Source organism: Mastigoproctus giganteus, chromosome 4 (genome assembly GCF_048544385.1).
Source record: "Mastigoproctus giganteus isolate SK-2022 chromosome 4, ASM4854438v1, whole genome shotgun sequence".
NCBI classification, from domain to species: domain Eukaryota; kingdom Metazoa; phylum Arthropoda; class Arachnida; order Uropygi; family Thelyphonidae; genus Mastigoproctus; species Mastigoproctus giganteus.
Window position 1 is genome coordinate 110,727,226 of NC_143578.1, and position 20,594 is coordinate 110,747,819.

At 38.0% G+C, this 20,594-nt stretch overlaps 1 protein-coding gene across 1 annotated transcript in view; it reads left to right on the top strand.

The window, feature by feature from the left end:
* The window catches only part of unc-13 (protein unc13 homolog), a 1,321,962-nt gene that overhangs the window by 1,107,049 nt on the left and 194,319 nt on the right, over positions 1-20,594 (top strand). Inside the window, exon 33 of the mRNA XM_090372343.1 lies at positions 16,189-16,266. Within this exon, the coding sequence (XP_090228469.1) occupies positions 16,189-16,266 (78 nt within the window). The remainder of the gene's footprint in view (positions 1-16,188; positions 16,267-20,594) is intronic.

Sequence of the window (20,594 nt, forward strand, 5' to 3'; positions counted from 1 at the left end):
GAGACGAAGTCAAAGAGCTCCAAGTGATTAGTGGAGTTTGGAGAACGGCAGAAACAACAGATGAATTTGACACAATGAGGTAGAGAGATTTTAAGTCAGAGAAGATCAAAAAGAGGAGATTCCAAATTATCACGTCTCTGACAGGGAATATCGGAATGGACATATGCACAATACCACCTTTGAGGCGAAAGGAATCAAAGAGCAAATAATTTTGTCAACTGAGATGAACAATAGTTGAATCAACCGATAACTGAGATTCTGTCAGAAAAAGTACATGGCGTTTGGCAGACTGCAAATGGAAATATCGTTGAGATTAGAATTGAGACCACGTATATTTGTGAAATGAATTAGGAAGTCCTTGGGAGATTTAGATCTTTTCGCAGATAAGCTTACTTTATTAATTTGACAATTCATGGTGTATTCAATAGAAGAAAAAGTGGGTGGGACATGCTGTATGAAGTAATGAAATTTTTGGATATGGCGTACACATGGTAAGAATATACCCAGATCCTTGACATAACGTGGCCTCGACAATGCCCCCTGCATACACACTACTCGGACTCCCTCCAGTCACTATCTGGCAGAGTAGAGGTAGCAAGATTATACACTAGGTGATCCGGAAGCCTCCTAAAGAGTTATGAATAGGTTTGGTCCAGTGTACTAACTAGCAGCCAGCCTGCGAACACCATTTTAGAGCTGTACCCTCGAAATGTAAGGCAGATTGGATCTCACCACGATGTTCACCATAACCTCAAAAGTCATCAGTCATACTGCATGATGGAAGAGATGGGGAAGGGTTGACTGGAACTTAGCTCTGGAGACTAAACATGGGTTCCACCACTTCAAGCCTCCAATAAGCAAAGTGGTGGTATTGCACCAGTTGATGAGAGTCATCTACCACCTAGTACTGCCTGGTAACACAGAGGGGCGGTATTCCTCCATGTGGTGTGGGCCCCACACCTCGACCCCTGCTTATGTTGGTTCACACCTGGGTGGTCACCCACCATGTGCTTGTGCATGTGGAGGTTATACCCAGGATTACTAACAGCCCCACCATCGTGAAGGTGCAAGCAGAGGATTTGGCTGTCACAGACTGTCCGGACTTCGCCGAAATTGGGTCCACTAGACTTGAGTGTCACCCGAATATCAGTTCCATCAGCGTTTTAGACTCCCAGGTAGCAAGTACAGCTTGTCTGGCATATCTGATAGAATGTCTGTGACATCCTCAAGGACCTGGTGTGTGAATGTAGATGCAAAATATCTATTCGGTTTGTCAGCAACCTGAGTACGATCATCAACAGTTAAACCATTGGTATCAAGTGGACCCGTGTGAGTCAATCCCTTCCTTCTACTCTGAATATAATTAACAGTATGTCTATTCAGTTTGTCAGCAACCTGAGTAGGATCATCAACAGTTAAACCATTGACATCAAGTGGACCAGTGTGAGTCAATCCCTTCCTTCTACTGTTAATATAATTAACACTATGTCTATTCAGTTTGTCAGCAACCTGAATAGGATCATCAACAGTTAAACCATTGAAATCAAGTGGACCAGTGTTAGTCAACCCCTTCCTTCTACTGTTAATATAATTAAAGAAGTCTTTGCTGCTTTTTTTTTTTTTTTTTTTTTTTTAATTCTTTGCCAGAGACTCATTGTGATATTCCTTTTAATTAATATGTAGCGAAGTCTATTTTCTATATTTAATAATCTTCCATATTTTTGCATGATGTTTGCACCATCATTAGTGGATTCTACAATGTCTCATTCTAAGTTAAGGCCAAATTATTTTACCAGTGTTTTAATTTTAAAAGCATTTAACAACCCTCTAAATGGATTTAAACCAAGGTTATAGTTCTGTTGATTGTTGTGTAGGATTGATTTTTGAATTACATTCCAAAATCTTTTAAGATTTGTATTGATCCATTTGTCAACGTAATTGTAATCTTTTTTTAATTAACTCTAATAATTCGGTTTTAATCTCCATTTGTTTTTCTTTAATAAATGCAGCAGTTAAATTCCTAACACTTGTTTCACTCTTTAGCATTGTATATCCTCGTTTAGTTATATATTCTCGAATCGTGCTAGAATGTGTCATAGCTCGGATTGAAAAAGCATCATAAGCAGCACATTTGGCCAGCAGTTCTTCTAGGCTTTCCCTTTTAATGAAATTCAACACATATTTAAGATCACTGTTAATTTTACCTTCTTGTTAGGGATTTCTTCGTCTTTGGTATTTTTCACATCAATATTATGTTTAGATTTCAGGTGACCTGCTTGCACTGATATTGACCCTCTACTTTTGTGAATTGCATGACTTTTTTTTTTTTATGTTCTCCTGAATATCCCCCTTTTCAAAAAGCAGCCCATATGCCAGATTTCTTAGACTTCATCAAAACTGTTCTATATCAATAAAATAATTTTAATTTACTTAAGTAACAAAATATTTATATTGCTATGTTAATAAAAGAATGAAATATAATGACATGATAGGAGTGCACAATGAGCACTATATGTAATCCGATGATATTTTCATATTATGTAACTCAAAATAGTGTCCGGGGCAGAATATTCTCTGCAATATCCATAATGCTGTTTCTGAAGGAAGTTGATCTTATGAAGATAGCACCATAAATGACGCTTTCACTCGGTCCGCAGTGATTGGTTTATCTTCTTCGGGTAATTCGATATACAGTAAAATGTCAGTTATCTGGAGCTCAATTATCTGTAGGTTAGGATTAACCATGGTTCTCTATATGTGTGTAGTTTTATTTTTAACAGACATTTAAAGAATATTATTTATCTGTGAGAATGGATTCATAAAGTACATACAGGAAATCATTGTCGCATCTCTCTTTTTGCCACCTGGTAAATCAAATCAGATCAGATGATTTTTTGACACCCACAGTTGGGAAGTCAAGTGTCTTGAAACACCTGCTGCATTTCTAACACCAAATAACATACAATATAACCTATTCGCATTTGTCTCATGAACATCATGAAAGCTTGTTCCTGTGTTTGCCGTGTGTTGTATGTAATATTTATCCACATTTCAACCCCTAAGAATGTCAGGTAAATGAAAACAAGTTGTTTAACAGTGGAAGAGAAACTGGAAATTATTAAAAGATGTGAAAAAAGTGAAAGTGTTTCAAAGCTTGCAGACGAATTTGGAATTGGTCAACAAACTGTACAGAACATCATTAAAAACAAGCCCAATATAGATAAATTTGTTTCTAAATGTAATACATTTGCTTGTGCTTCACAAAGAAAATCGCTGAAAGGTGCTACAACTGAACAACTTGAAAATGTAACGATAAAGTGGTTTTTACAACAAAGAGCTGAAGGAACTCCAATATCTGGACAAATGATTTTAAGCAAGGCAAAATATTTTTTTTGACAAATTAGAAATGCCTGGAACACCTGCATTTTCATCTGATTGGTTGAAACAATTTAAAGACAGACATGGTATAAGAGAGTTAATCTCTAACTCTAGCTTTTCTTTTCTTTTCTCTAACTTAGAGATGCAGGGTGAAAAGCTCAATGCAGATAACGTGGGAGCAACTTTATTCTATGATGAATTAGCTATGATTAAAGAAATGGGTCTTGTTCCATCACAAATTTACAACGTAGATGAGACAAGACTTTATTGACGAACAATGCATAACCGCATGTTGCCGTCTGTACAAGAAAGAAATGCGCCAGGATTTAAAACTAGCAAAGACAGGATAACAATTTTATGCTGCGCAAATGCTTCAGGGGATTAAATTAAAATTAACCGTAGTGAGAAAATCAAAATCTCCTAGAAGTTTAAAGGACACAACTAATATTCCAACAGATTATTATAATCACCGATCTGCATGGATGACTAGCGATATATTCGAAAAATAGTAGACAGATAAGCAATTTTGTTATTAGATAATGCGCCATCTCCTCCTCCACTGGAAAAACTATCTGCAGAAAATGGTGATATTGTCGCCATTTATCTTCCATCCAATATAACACCACTGGTACAACCTGTGGACCAGTGGGTCATTGAGAGGATGAAACAATTGTATAGAAAGACCTTGATGATCAACTTTATCATGGAAGAAAAGAATCCTCTTTTATTTTGGAAGTCGCTAACAATTAAAGATGCTATCTATAATATTTCTACTGCATGGGTGGAAGTTAAAAGCAAAACAATTATAAAATCGTTCAAAAAATATTGCCCGATGGCTTTGTAATCGCAGAAAATAACTTGGAAGTGGGAGACTCAAATAACACTGTAGAATATCATCATTCTTCTCTTTCTTGGTGATTCCTTTCTGTTTCTCTCTCTCTCTCTCTCTCTCTCTCTCTCAGGGTAACTCGGGGATTTTTTTTTTTTGGTAGCATAAGCTTCAGGCTGCCTTGCACCATATGGCTAATAATAATAAAAATCATTCCTGATATTTTAAACTCAGTTCAAAATATTTAAGGATGCATGAAAACTTAGATGAGGCAAGTGTTAATCAGTGGTTAAATATAGACAAAAATGAACTCTGCTACGAAAATATGACTGATGATGACTTAATCCAAAATGTGCAAGAAACTATGGCAGGACCTGATGAGGACGATGATGAGAAACTACAGCCAGCTTGCAAAGTAAGTTATAATTAATCCCTAACAACTGCAGAGACATTACTTAAATTTGTGGAAAGTCAATATGATGCAGATTATATTGAAATTTTGCAAAATCGTGGATACATAAGAAAAATAATGCCACAAAAAAAAAAAAAAGAAAAAGAATCAAAAATCACAGACTTTCTATCAAAATGAATAAAATATTGTTGCTGTTATATACATATAATATCTTATGTTTTGGAAGTAATTTAAACAAATAAAAGCGTAATTTTGATTTACCGTGTTTTTCTATTAACTGGGCTCTAGCGTCCCTGAATTACCACGGATAATCAATGTCTTACTGTATGTGATTATTGTTTAGAAATATAAAGACACTTCCCCTTACATATAAGATTTCTAAGTGATAAAATATTTAAGGCTAGGAAATACATTAATTAGTGATGCTGAAAACTGTTTACAAGTCAGCGATGAAGATTTTATATCATACTTTACAGTTTCGACAGTCTCAAAATACTTCCTAAAATATCAAAAGAAGAAGAAAGTCATTAGGTTTAATTCCACAAACTCAGCTAAGTTTATTAATTGAGGATAATTTATATTTTTAAATTATGTAAAAATTTAAAAAAAATCAAAAACCAATTAACCGAAGGTGAATAACTAGTTTTCTGTTAGTAGGAAATTCGCTGAAAAACTTGGTTAACTAGTTTCAGTTATACCCTAGTTTGGACTTCCTACTTATATTCATCACAGTCGTTAGGCCTAAAACACAATCCTACTCTCTCTTTTTTTTTTTCCAGTGCTTATGTCACACTAAATTGATCAACATTGCATTGGTCACCCATATCAACTGGATGCACTACCTTAGATTTAATGTGCTTCTTAACTAAGAGCAGAACACTTCCCCACTACAGTCTTGTCTGTTCTTTTTGTACACATTGTACTCTCCATATTAAAATTCTTCATCCCTTATGTCTGAGTGACCCCAAATCTCAATATCCCTACACTTGATAACTTAATCAGTACTTCAAATTCATCAAATTTATTATTTTGCTCCTATCTTTAGTGCACATGCAAGTATACATGCACCTGTTCTTACTCTTAGTTACCCTAACACAGCTCATGTGTCTATTTGTTCCATGATGACCCACAGCAGGGCTTGAAATCCTGACATCTTGCATTCCAATCTTCTGCATTTTCCAATAGAAGCAGGACAAAAATCATTTTCACCTCTTCCTGCAACTGTAATCTCTTAGTCTGTGTATACCTCCCCAGACTCTTATTATTATTAGCCATATGGTGCAAGGAGACAACCTCAAGGTCCTTGAGGTTGTCACAGACATTCTCTCAGATATGCCAGACAAGCTGTACTTGCTACCTGGGAGTCTAAAACGCTGATGGAACTGATATTCGGGTGACACTCAAGTCAAGTGGACCCAATTTCGGCGAAGTCCGGACGGTCTGTGACAGCCAAATCCTCTGCTTGCACCTTCACGATGGTGGGACTGTTAGTAATCCTGGGTATAACCTCCATGCACAAGCACATGGTGGGTGACCACCCAGGTGTGAACCAACGTAAGCAGGGGTCGAGGTGTGGCGCCCACACCACATGGAGGAATGCCGCCCCTCTATGTTACCAGGCAGTACTAGGTGGTAGATGACTCTCATTAACCGGTGAAATACCACCACTTTGCTTATTGGAGGCTTGAAGTGGTGGAACCCATGTTTAGTCTCTAGAGCTAAGTTCCGGTCAACCCTTCCCTATCTCTTCCATCATGCAGTATGATTGATGACTTTTGAGGTTATGATGAACGTCGTGGCGAGATCCAATATTCCTTACATTTCGAGGGTACGGTTTTCGCAGGCCGGCCGCTAGTTAGTGCACCGGACCGAACCTATTGGTAACTCTCTAGGAGGCTTCTGGATCAGCTAGTGTATAATCTTGCTACCTCTACTCTGCCAGATAGTGAATGGAGGGAGTCCGAGTAGTGTGTATGCGGGGAGCATTGTCGAGGCCACGTTATGTCAAGGATCTGGGTATATTCTTACCACATTACGCCATATCCAAAAATTTCATTACTTCATACAGCATGTCCCACCCACTTTTTCTTACTATTGAATACACCATGAATTGTCAAACTAATAGAAAAAGCTTATCTGCGAAAAGATCTAAACCTCCCAAGGATTTCCTAATTCATTTCACAAATATACGTGGTCTCAATTCTAATCTCAACGATATTTCCACTTGCAGTCTGCCAAACCCCATGTACTTTTTCTGACAGAATCTCAGTTATCGGTTGATTCAACTACTGCTCATCTCAGATGCCCAAATTATTCGCTGTATGATTCCTTTCGCCTCAAAGGTAGTACTTGTGCATATGTCCGTTCTGATATTCCCTGTCAGAGACTTGGCAATTTGGAATCTCCTCTCTTTGATCTTCTCTGGCTTAAAATCTCTCTACCTCATTGTGTCAAATTCATCTGTTGTCTCTACCGTTCTCCCAACTCCACTAATCACTTGGAGCTCTTTGACTTCCTCTCGTTGCAACTTGACTTTCTCCAATCCAACTTTCCTAACAGTGAGGTAATTTTCCTTGGTGATTTTAATGTTCACAACTCCAGCTGGCTTCCGTTTTCTAGTCACACCGACCCAGCAGGTCGAGATGCTGAGGCTTTTGCAATTACTAATGACCTAGCACAGATTGTTCATTTACCTACAAGAATACCGGACAATCCGAATCATACAGCCAATACGCTTGATCTTTTTCTCACAAACAACCCTTCTAAGTACACGGTTGAAGTGAGAGGTCCTTTAGGCACTTCAGATCACAACTTGGTGATTGTCTCTTCTCCAATGGAACCTTTATCTCATGGCTATTCCCAACCTCGTGTTGTTTGGCATTACAAGAATGCAAAATGGGATGACCTGCGAGACTTCTTTTCTTCTTTTCCTTGGTCGGATTACTGTTTCAAAACTCCTGATGTCAACGTTTGCTCAGATCGTGTCAGTGAAATTATTCTTGCAGGAATGGAATCCTTTATCCCACACTCCACTTTAAAATCTCGTCCTTTATCTAAACCTTGGTTTTCCAATAAATGTGCTAAGGCTGTTCAAGAGAAGAATGTTGCATATCGTAATTGGCTTGTTTCTAATTCTTCAGTTTCATTTTCTGCCTACACCAAAGCTCGCAACAATTGTAAAGCAGTTATTAATCAGTCAAAACTAGAGTTTGAACAGGCTAAGAGTAGAAAACTTGCTTCCTTCCCTAATGGTAGCCGAGCATTCTGGTCTCTTGCCAAAGCTATTGGCCGCAACTTTTGCCCATCTCTGCTTCCACCTCTGTCCAAACCAGATGGTTCTGTTGTCACTTCAGCCAATGATAAAGCTGACCTGCTAGCATCCCATTTTTCTTCCAGCTCATGTATTAACGAATTTGGTAAAACACCTCCCACCATTCCCAACACGGTCCATTCAATGCCTCCTGTGGTCTTCCGTCAGAAGGATATCAGAAGGATTTTGATGAATCTTGATGCTAAGAAAGCTCCAGGTCCTGATGGTATTTCTCCACTTGTTCTCAAAATCTGTGCTCCTGAACTTACTCCTATTCTTTGCCGCCTTTTTTTCACTTTCTTATTCCAAAGGTGTTTTTCCTTCTGCTTGGAAATTTGCTCATATCCAGCCAGTTCCTAAAAAGGGTGACAAATCCCTCCCATCCAATTATCGTCCCATTGCAATTACTTCTACTCTTTCTAAAGTAATGGAGAAATCAATTAACCGCCATCTCTTAAACTACCTAGAAACCTTCCGTCTGATCAACGATCGCCAGTATGGATTCCGTCAGTGTCGATCCACTGGTGATATTCTGGCTTATGTTACCCATTTATGGACTACTTCAATGGAAAGGTTCGGTGAAACACAAGTAGTTGCTCTTGACATCTCAAAGGCTTTCGATCGTGTTTGGCATAAAGGTCTTCTAAACAAGCTTCCATCTTATGGTTTGCCAACTGTTTTTAGTAATTGGTTATCCAGTTTTCTCTCTGATCGCTCACTGAGGGTGATGGTAGATGGCTCTCTGTCTTCTAACTTCTCCACTAATGCCGGTGTCCCCCAAGGTTCAGTTCTTTCCCCCACTCTTTTCCTCTTGTATATCAATGACCTTCTTCCATTGACTAGAAATCCTATCCATAGTTTTGCCGATGATAGCACATTGCATTCAACTTTCTATTTTGAGAAACCTTGCCCTGCTCAATCAGCTTCAACTTCTCGAAAATCTGCTACCAATTCCTTAAATGCCGATCTTCAGGTAATTCTCCAGTGGGGCAAAGACAACTTAGTTGATTTCAACCCTTCTAAAACTCAGTCTTGTCTTATATCTCGCAAAAAGGATTCTTCTGCTCCTATGCTTATCTTTAGTGACACTCCAATTTCTAGGCAAAAGGATATATCTCTTTTGGGGATTACCCTGACTTCTAATCTGTCTTGGCACAAGCACATTACAAATATTGCTTCCTCTGCATCTAAAAAACTTGGTTTTCTCTTTCACTCTTGGCATTACTTTTCTTCCAAACAGCTGCTCACTCTGTATAAATCGCAAATCTGCCCTGCCATGCCATGGAATATTGTTCCCACATTTGGGGTGGTGCCCCCAAAACCTCTCTCAGTCTTCTTGATTCCATTCAGAAGAGGGCAGTTAGGTTAATTAATGATTCATCTCTAACAGAGTCTCTCCACTCGCTTTCTCATAGACATACTGTTTCTGCTGCATGCCTCTTCTACAGATATTTCCATGGGCACTGTTCTTCTGAATTGGCTTCTATAATTCCCGCTCTCTCTTTCAAAACAGTCCGAACACGTGCCGCCACCAGCCAACATCCATTTACTGTTCAACTTCAAACCCACAGAACCAACTTTTCATCTTCCTCATTTATTCATTCAACTGCCGTTTTCTGGAACAACCTTCCTTCATACGTATTTCCTGAAAATTACAATCTACAGAAGTTCAAGTCCAATGTCAACAAATATCTTCTTTCGTCTTCTCAACCTCCAATCCAAGCACGGTACTAAGTACTATAGGTTCTAATACCTCTCGTGTTTGAGTTTCACATAAAAAAAAAAAAAAAAAAAAAAGGAAGCCTGAAGCTTATGCTGCACCAGCCAAAAAAAAATTTTTCTGAATTACCCCGAGAGAGAGAGAGAGAGAGAGAGAGAGAGAGAAGTAGAAGGGAATCACCAGAAAAAGAATGATGATATCCAGCTCAGAACCCTAAGTGTGCCAAGCCCATACTCACCAGATGTGAGCCCCTAGAAGTTTTCCAACTCACCTATCACTGGCTCGATAGCATCAGCAAACATTCTTGCACCCCTTCTATTCAAGTATATCTCATCCCTGTAAAAGCAGTCTCTCCTGTTAACTAGTACAGACCACTCTATGACAAATTCTACCCCATGAGCCTTACACAGTCTCTCCAGGGCCAAATTGATTGACAAGGTTTTTAACATGTGCTCCTTCCTGTCGTGTATGGGAAGAATTGCAGACACTTTCAAATCCTAACTTGACTTTTTCCCAACCTTACCCTTACTTGTTGAATAAATCTACAACACTTAATATCATTAATGCCAACAGTATCACCTTTTGTGCTCTTAAAAGATCATATCTGCTGTACAACATCAACTACTTTTGCCTCTAGCAGATCTACCTTTGCCCCTGGCAGATATACTGATTACAGGCATGTAATACAGAACTGCAAAGGGTGGTGGCAACAGGCAGAAACTGTGGAGAACACTATAGAGAAATAGGGGAGTTGCACAATCCATTTAATGCATTATTAACAATTAATCTTGCACTAAGCATGGTTAGGCTGTTGCAGCTGATGTGGGCACAGAATGGGGAGTGGGAACACCTGTTCCCACTCCCCATTCTGTGCTTGGTGAATCATATTTCCAACTGTACTATCCACACCCAACTTCACTATACAGCTGGATGGTGCAGTTGGGTGTGGGTAGCAGCATGCTCGACACGGGGCGCTTGAACCTTACTGCATAAAGGGGGGTTGCTCAGGGAAGTAGGTGACAGTGTAATAAGCTTAGAGAGTGTGACATCTGTCAGTCAGCACTTTGCTTGAGACTGATATAGGTCCGTGGCTAAATGACATTCACAATAACCAGCTTCTCAGATCACCAAAGCATCTTTCAAGAGTGTTCAACTTTCAACTAGCAATGTAATGTAATTATAACAAAAATGAAGTTGCCAAAATTAAATGCACTAAAGAAAGCAATTTATATTCATTTTTACTAAAAGTTAATTAATTGAAGCACGAAGAAGTGCTTTACATATTAGTACTATTAGATTACAACAATAAAATCATTTCCAGCTTCAAGTGACCACTGAAAAGTAAAGTAATAGCAAATAATATTTTAATTATTACCATAAGCTAAAAGTTGCGCTACAGTAAACATTGTGATTCAATGCCCTGGTTTTTAAAATATATATGATGTGCCAAGACAAAACAGAAATACAGGAATCCCTCGATTAGCGTGAGACTCGAATTAGTGCATTTTATATTTAGCTACCAATTTTCAATTAGCACGGTAATTTTGGCTTGGCCTAAAGAAACGGCACCTCCGTAGCCAGGTGGGCAGGAGCAGCAGAGCGTAGCACATGCTTCTTGATTAGACCGGGGTTCGAGCCCATGAGCCAACAAATACGGAGGATGCGGAAAGGTCAGGGAGTGACCACTGCATATCCCCAGAGCAATATGGCCTTAGTTGCTAATGCTCCTAAATAATAATAATAACAACAACAACAAGCCTAAAGAAACTGAAGCTGGTGATGCTATGAAAGTCAGTACTAAGCTACGAATGTAAATATACTGCTAAAGTATGCATAACATTAGAGAACATTATAGAAACATATGCTGTGCACACTAATTAATTACATTAATTTCTATTAAATTTTTTTATATATTACGTAATTATTAACTATGGATAAAAGGGAAAGTGTATCTGATAGTGCCTCTGGTAAAAAGAAAAGAAACGTGATAACGTTAGATGAAAAAATTGAAGTCATAAAAAGATTTAAAGATGGTGAGAGTAAAATACAAATTTCTCGACATCTTGGAATGCCTGAATCAACGGTTCGGATGATTTCAAGTAAAGCCAGTGCATATAAGGAAAAAGGTAAGCTTGCCTCATCGTCAGCATGCACACAAACCACAAGAAATAGAAGTGTTACGATGATTGAGATGGAACGGTTTTTAGCCATTTGGATAGAAGACTGCAATCAAAAAAGAATTCCAATCTGCACAATGACCATAAAAACAAAAGCCTTGAGTATTTTTCAATTAGCATTAGCATTAGTAGAGGCATTTGATGCAAAAAAGCTAGCTTATGCAGCATCAGCCAAAAAAAAAAAAAAAAAAAAACCCACTTCCACTTCACCCCTCTGTTCGTTCAAAATACCTGTCCAGCTGAGCCTTAAACTTATTTAGGCTATCAACTTCCACAACAAGGGATGGAAGTCTGTTCCACCAACCAACCACCTGCTGGCTAAAGGTAAATTTCCACACGTCTATCCTACATCTGTCTTTCCTCAATTTGAATTTATGCCTTCTCAGGTGATTATTCTGAGCAGGAGGAAGAATTCCATCAGCATTGAGCATGCTCAAACCATTCAAGGCTTTATACACCTCTATCAGATCACCTCGCTGGTGCCTAGTCTTCAGACACTGTAATTTGCAAAACTTAAGCCTTTCTTCGTAAGAGCACCCCTTTGTTTCATTCACTAATCTTGTTGCCCTTTTCTGTACTCGTTCCAGCAGCTCTACATCCTTCTTGAAATGAGGCCTCCAGACCTGTATACAAAGGTGTGGCCTGACCATTGCCTTATACAAGGGAATAATCACCCCCTTATCTCTGCTAGAAAAATTCCTATATATCATTGACAATACACCATGAGCTACTCTTGCAGCCCCACTGCTCAAAGAACTTCATATCTGCCTGCACAACCACCCCCAGGTCCCTTTCATTCTCTACCACTGTCAGTGTACAAAGGGTACTAGGAAAGTTTTGCAATACAGCTTTGTTTATTTAATTTTTTCAAAGTAATTTCCTCTACATTCAATACACCTCTCCATCCTCCGAAACCAATCTTTAAACCAGTTCTGCCAAGTTTCACTAGGGAGTAAAGCACACTCGTTGTCCCAAGCCCGTAGAAGGTCCTCATCACTGGAAAACTGCCTCCCTTTTAGCTTCATTTTCACATGCGGGAACAGTGCAAAGTCGCAGGGAGCAAGGTCTGGACTGTAGGGAGGGTGCTCGAGAAGTTTCAGTCCTGTCGTGGTCAAATATTCGGTGCAGGCTTTGGCGCGGTAGGCTGGAGCATTTTCGTGATGGAGGTACCAGGTGTCCATTCTTGACTTTGGCCGCAGGTTCTTCATAGATCCAATGACTTTAGGCAGGCATTGTTCAGTATACCACTTAGCTGTAACTGTCTTCTGCGTGTCCAAAACGACACGTTCCACAATTCCACTCGATTTTAAAAATACAGCTATCATTTTCTTCTTTACAGATCGGGATTTTCTGACAATTACGGGTGTGTCGTCATCATCAAAGACCCAGACTTTGTTTTGAGCCTTGGTCGGCAGATCGTAATAGTACAGCCAAGTCTCGTCACCTGTCACGATGTTGTTCACATACCGAGATTGTCCTTTATCAAACTTTTTTAACATCTCCCGGCACCAAGTCACACGTCGTGTCATCTGCTCTTCAGTCAGTTGATGCGGCACCCAGAGAGAACAAAGTTTCTTCACGTGCAAATGATCTTGCAGAATCGAACGAATTGCTGGTGCATTTAGGCCCAAAGTATCTCTATCTGTTGGTAGGTCACTCGCCTGTTTTCGTCAAGCATTTTCCTCACAGCAGTAACGTTTTCCTCCGTAACTGACGTTCGTGGCCTTCCCGGCCTCTCAGAATCCTCCAGAGTGAAATTTCCCCTTTGGAATTCTCTATACCACCTGAATATCATTGTACGATGTGGACAATCATCATCTAGTGCAAGAGTCATTTCTTCTAAGCACTGGTCTATGGTTAAACCACGCACGAAATTATACCGCAAAACTGTCCTTATCTCATTTCGTGACCACGATGCCATCGCAAGCACTTTACACTCTCACTACTAATGAATAACTGAGCCCATCGACTTGGCGCAGCGGCTACTATGCACGTATGAACATGTCTCAACATGCAGCAACAAGCAGCTTCCTGTGATTCATTGTTGCGTCATATTGCAAAACTTTCCTAGTACCCTTTGTAGTACCACAGAGTTGATACCACGTTGCTCTGGGGTTGCTGTTTCCCATATATAGTACTTTACATTTGTCAATGGTAAACTTCATTTGCCACCACTCAGCCCATCTGCTCAACCTTTCCAGATCCTGTTGCAGCAGCATCAATGTTAAAGGAAAAGTCAACAACAGAAAACTTTGGTAGAGCGGTAACTGAAGAAAATGTTCAAGCAAGTTCTTCAAAAGAAAAAGTGATTGAAGTGGAAACGGAAGAAAATTTCACTGCCAGTGAAGGCTGGTTTGAAAGTTTTAAGAAAAGAACAGGACTGCATAACGTTGCATTGACTGGAGAAGCGGAAAGTGCAGATAAAGATGCAGCTGCGAAATATCCCGAAATTTTAAAGAAAATTGTTGATTACGGTGTCTACGCAGATCAACAAATATTTAATGTTGATGAAACAGGCCTTTTTTGGAAACGAATGCCAAAAAATACCTTTCTAGCAAAAAAAAAAAAAAAAAAGGCTCAACCAGGCTATAAAGTTTCCAAAGATAAAATAACACTTTTATTGGGAGGCAATGCAGAAGGAGATTTGAAATTAAAACTCAAGGTTATCTATAGAAATGAAACTCTCAGATCTTTCGGTAAAGATTTTAATAAAGCAAGCCTACCTGTTTTTTAGCACTCTAATAGAAAAGCTTGGGTCACCAAAGCTTTATTTGAAGAGTGAGTCACTAGCTATTTTTGTCCGAAAGTTAAGGCCTACTGTGAAGAAAATAATCTTTTGCATTCAAAATTTTATAATTTTAGACAATTCCCCCAGGCCACCTACCAGCACTTTCTGATTTGTGTGAAAACGTGAAAGTTATTTTTTTTCCTCCAAATACGACAAGTCTTTTACAGCCTATGGATAAAGGTATAATCTCTACATTTTAGGCCTATTATTTATGCAGAACATTTGTGCAAGCAATTGAAGCAATAACTGGAGATAGTGTAATTTCTTTAGTTGAATTTTGGAGAAATTACATCAGGAAAGCAATAAACAATATTCATGACTCATGGTTCGAAGTAACATCCAGCAATATGAGAGCAGTCTGGAAGCATATTTTGCCACATTGCGCAAATGATTTCTGTAGTTTCACTCATGTCAACACTGTTATTGATGAAATAGCGAATATTGGAAGAGATCTAGGCTTCGATTAAATCGACAACAGTAATGTTCACGAATTGCTGGAATCACATTCAGAACAATTAAGTGATTCTGACCTCCTTAATATTGATTAACAGTGAGCATATGACGAGGTGGAAATTTGTGAGGGAAAAAATTCAGAAAAGAAGTCAACATTAAAAGAACTTGAAGGAATATTTCGCTGTTGTTTGTTTTTAGGAGCATTAGCAACTAAGGCCATATTGCTCTGGGGATATGCGGTGGTCATTCCCTAACCTTTTCGCATCCTCCGTATTTGGTGGTCACGGGCTCGAACCCCGGTCTAATCAAGAAGCGTGTGCTACTCACTGCTGCTCCTGCCCACCTACGGAGGCGCCTCAGGAATATTTCGCGGAGCTGAAATATTCCTGATCATGGATGCAACTAATCATGGATGCAGACCCAGATATCGAGCACAGTATGCAAATTCGCAGGAACATTGAAAAGCTTTGTATCCATACAAGCAAATTTATGATGAAAGAAAGAAAGAAAAGTCTGCACAAACCAGTCTTTTGAAATATTTTACAAAGAAATAAAGTGAGTTATATATTGTAATTTTTTAATTTCAATAAACTTTTGATTACTGTACTGCAAATATTTATAATTATCCTTTGCTTTATACTGCTGTACATTAAATTGCCATAATAAAACATATTTTTAAAAATATTGATTGGTATACTGTAGGTCTTGGAACGAATTAGGCTGTTTTGTATTGATTATTAACTTTGATTAACGCAGTTTCGCATATCGTGCCATTTTCGCGGAACCAATTAATCATGCTAATCTTTAATCTATTGCTCTTTACAGCAGATTTTTCATAATAGACCATACTCACAGTAAACCATAACTCATGTTACTGCTTTGCATGTAACTTAAAAATTACATTGTGTTGAAACAAAAATAAAATGTTTTAAAATGTAAAATTTTTACTTAAAATATTTACTTTAAATTTTTTCTAGTTTTACTCTGGTTTTTATTTAATTATGTTGATTGCTGTTGGCATGGAGTACAATTATATTGTTTCAAACATTATTTTGGTTTGAAAATTACTTCAACATGTTTTTATTTCTTCCCTTCTCTATACTCCCTCCCCCCAAAAAAAGACTATTGTAAAGGTGCTAACAGCCTATGCAGATATCGTCAAGAAGGAATTCTCCAACTATGTCAGCCAAGAAAAAACAGTGAGTTCTAGGCTTTAATGCCTTTTAACTTTGAAATTTTTATAACTTTATTTGAATTTGCATTTTTAATAAAACAATTTCATGAATTTTGCATCAGTGTTTAGAACTTTGTACATTATTAATAAAATAACATTAAATTTAAAGAGTTTCAACTCTTTTGCAAGTATACAATGGTATGTACAATTTGAAAGTTGTTTCAATCCAGTATCAACAAGTGACAACAGTATATACAGATTCTCTTGAAACTCCAATGAGATATGCTGCCATATGCCAATGGTGTTTCAGGTCATGGTAGCTATTTTTATATTTAAGGTAGTTTTGAAAATTGAAGTAGGATGGCATACTCTTTGAACAAAATTTGAGAAGAATGTGAGCTTAAAGCCAAAATTATAGAAATTCTATAGAGTTTAGATCCCAATTTGATGACACTGAATAACATAATACATGCATAGTTAAACCTAGGGCAAAATCCTCAAGCTATAAAAGATATGTATAGAGATATATGTACATGTCAGGCATCACCTCTCTCTGTGCATAGCTACGAGCAAACTAGGTTTGCTACTTAATGCATCAGTCTCATATTGGCATGCACTACTCCAAATAAAGAGCACTGCTGCAATGGAAAAATGTATTGTGCAGTATAGTAGTTGTTTATCTCCGGTAGTGTAATTGGAGAAGACATATTGTACAGTATGCTTCGGACCTTGACACCTTGCTCAATTTAATCTTTTCCATAGATGAAATTAAAGCCAATTGAATGCCTTAGAGCAACTTCTGGAGTTTCATCAAAATTTATCCAAAGATGAATGGGAAGTGGATGCCAGAAGTTTATCAAACTCTAACAGGGAGCTGAATGATTTTGCAATAACTAAGAGCATAAGTGGAATAGAAATTGTCAAATTTAACATAAAAAAGGTACCCGTGGTGGATGGGATCTACCTAATTATACTAAGGGAGGCAACAAAGGAGGTAAGCAAACCCTTAGCCATAATTATAAGGAGCATCTTTGGATTCAGGGTAGGTCCCTATGGACTGGAGATGTGCAAATGCATGCCAAATTCAAAGAGAGGGATCAAGGGGCAACATGAGTAATTACAGGCCTATTGGCTTGACTTCTCTTCCAGGGAAAATAATAGAGTCACTGGTTAAAGGAGTGATGCAGGACCATCTAAACAGGAGTGCAGTAATACTTATAGTCACAGCATGGGTTTGTTAAGGGGGAGATCTTCTCTGACCAATTTTATTGAATACATGCAATGACAAAGGAACTAGATGCAAAAAATAATTTTGATATTGTATACTTGGATTTCATGAAAGCTTTTGATATTGTTGCATATAAAAGACCGCTGTGCAAATTGGAGCAGTGTGGCATTAAGGGAAAGTTACTGCTATGGATAAAGGGATGGTTGAGGCATATGGGTAGCAATAACTCAAGAGAAACATACCAGCTGTGTGGTACTACACTCAGGGAAGTGGAAAGTGAAAAAGACCTGGGGATAATTGTGCAGTCAAATATGAAGTTCGCTGAGCAGTGCAGACGGGCTGCCAGGGCAGGTCATGGAGTCTTGTCAATGATATATAGGAATTTTGCTAGCAGGGACAGGGAGGTGATTATCCCGTTATTCAAGGCAATGGTCAGGCCACACCTAGAGTACTGTGTACATGCCTGGAGTCCTCATTTTAGGAAGGATGTAGAGTTGCTAGAACGAGTACAAAGAAGGGCAACAAGATTGGTGTGGGGAACAAAGGGATGCTCTTAGCAAGAAAGGCTTAAGTTCTGCAAATTGCAGTGCCTGGAGAGTAGGCACCTGCAAGGTGATCTGATTGAGGTGTATAAGGCGTTGAATGGGATGAGCAGGCTCAATGCTGATGGGATTCTTCCTCTTGCTCAGATAAAAACTTGAAGGGACATAGATTCAAATTGACAGTTGTAGAATAGATGTGCAGAAATTTGCCTTTAGCCAGTGGGTAGTTGATTTGTGGAACAGAATTCCATCTTTTGTAGTATAAGTTGATAACCTAAATAAATTTAAGGCTGAGCTGGACAGGCATTTGGAACGAATGGAGAGGTGAAATGGGAGGGTTTTTTTTTTTTTTTGACTGATGCTGCATAAGCTTGCTTTCTTGCATTGTATGCCTCTGCTAATGATTATGCTATATCAAGAAGAGAAGACAGAGAGTGGTTATCAGCGGACACTGCTCCTTTTGGACTAACATTATTAGTGGAGTCCCACAGGGTTTGGTGCTGGGCCTATTGTTGTTTTCTATATATATTAATGGTGTGCTTCACAGAGGATTAATGACTTTAATGAAGGTATGTTGCTGCAACAAGATCTAGAAAAATTAGGCAGATGGGCTGAGAAATGCTAATTGAAGTACAATGGGATAACCATCTCCTTATCCCTGCTAGCAAAATTCCTGTATATCACTGATAAAACCCCATTCTGGCAGCCTATATGCACTGCTCAGAAAACTTCATATCTGACTACAATTACCTCCAGATTTTTTTTTCCCCCCTCTAGTTTGATGGAAGTTCAGTACTGCAGTGTGTTAAAGGGCTATAAAATTTGGGACAAAGATGCCATCTTTTTTGGTGGATATTCTTTTAATCTTAATGTTTTTTTTTTGTTTGTTTGTTTTTTTAATCCTCATGTAATATCTCTTCAAATACATCTAACAGATCCCAATCAGAGATTGCTTCTTTGTTGGACCTGTGTTACTCTAACTCTGCAAAGAATTTACTTTAAAATGCTATTGAATTGAAATCTTAACTGTAAGCACTTGTCTGTGAAAAAAAAAAAAAAAAACAAATCTCCCAATCTAAGTCTTTTTACGGGTTTGTGAAAGCAAACTATGCTCTCTAATTCATTTTGAACTGTAGGTGGTGGTGAGGGGAATAGTTTTCCAATTGGGTTTTCAGTGTTGGAGTGTATGATCCAGAAAGGTGGAGCCATGAAGGTTTCAGTGTCTATTTATAGGCATTTGGCCTAGCAGGTAAAGCCATTCGTGTTATGTGATTTTTTTTTTTTTTTTTTAAGGCCTGGGATATTTTCATTGTTTCCCAGATTACCACATCTATTTCCACCACACTGTGTGGAAACAAGAGCAGTGCCACTCAGTGATCCAAATGAAAAAAAAAAAAAGTTTAGTCAAAACTAAATATAAAAAATGACTAGAGAAAATTGGCTTTCTTTCTAAGCTATAATATATGAATAGCCTTATCTAATCACTATGAAAAGGCACTGTGGTCACTAATTTGCCTGACAATTTTAATGTTTTAAAATCTTAAAACTTTGCTACAAGAAAAAGTTTTATTTTGTTGGAGAAGATTGACTGTATATTGCTTAGTCATGTTGCATGAAATGTGTTTAATTTAGGAAAGTAATAGGAGAGCAAACAAAATAGCAGGCACTCGATATGAAAATAGTTTTTTTTTTTTCCCTGAAAAGCTTATTTTTTGTAACTATGAACATGAATTTGTGTAGGGCTTAGAATAGTGATCGGAATTTGAGAGTTAAGATAAAACTATATCAACAGATATAGCATAAAATAAAATGTTATGAAATGTGGAATTAAAAAAAAAAAAAAAAAAAAAAAGACTTAAATACTATATGAATTGACTATAAAGTTTGTCATTAGAAAAAAAAGTAAAAACATCAGGCACCATGCCAGCCAGCTGTCGGCTATAATATTCACTCCAAAAGAGAATATATCATCCATTATGAGACTCTGTTTAATTACATTGTGCTTGCCATCGATTTAATGATAATTGCATTCAATTCCCATCTGAAACTGGTGCAATTCTTAGGCCTCTTGAACTGGGGGTTGTAATTAGCTAGTGGGTTTTTCTGCCTGCCCAACACACAAATCAGCCTGTGAACATACAGCAAACAACCTTAACAAATCTTCCTGTGTACAGACAAAAGAAAACAGACCATATTAAGATTAGTCAACTAGTATTCAATCTGCCTATGTATTGTTTCTCATACTGGCAGTATACATAATAAACTGTGTTGTAGATTGGACCTGCTGGAGAAGATAGCTTGTCCCCTCAGAATTTAATTTACTTTTTTTTCTATACAGGTAACCCTCGTATAATACTGTAGTTAGGTTCCTATAAAATCTTGTGTGAAACCGTGCTATATGGGACTAAGAACCAGTATAAAAAGGAGAGTTACATTCTGCAAAAGATAACAAAAATACACCATTTTTTGAACTATCAGAAACTTTTCATTAAACATAGTAATAACTGAACAAACGTCTTACAAACTGTGATACATATATATCAGATAATGTACGTTTATTTAATTTTGTTCCTCTTCATCGCT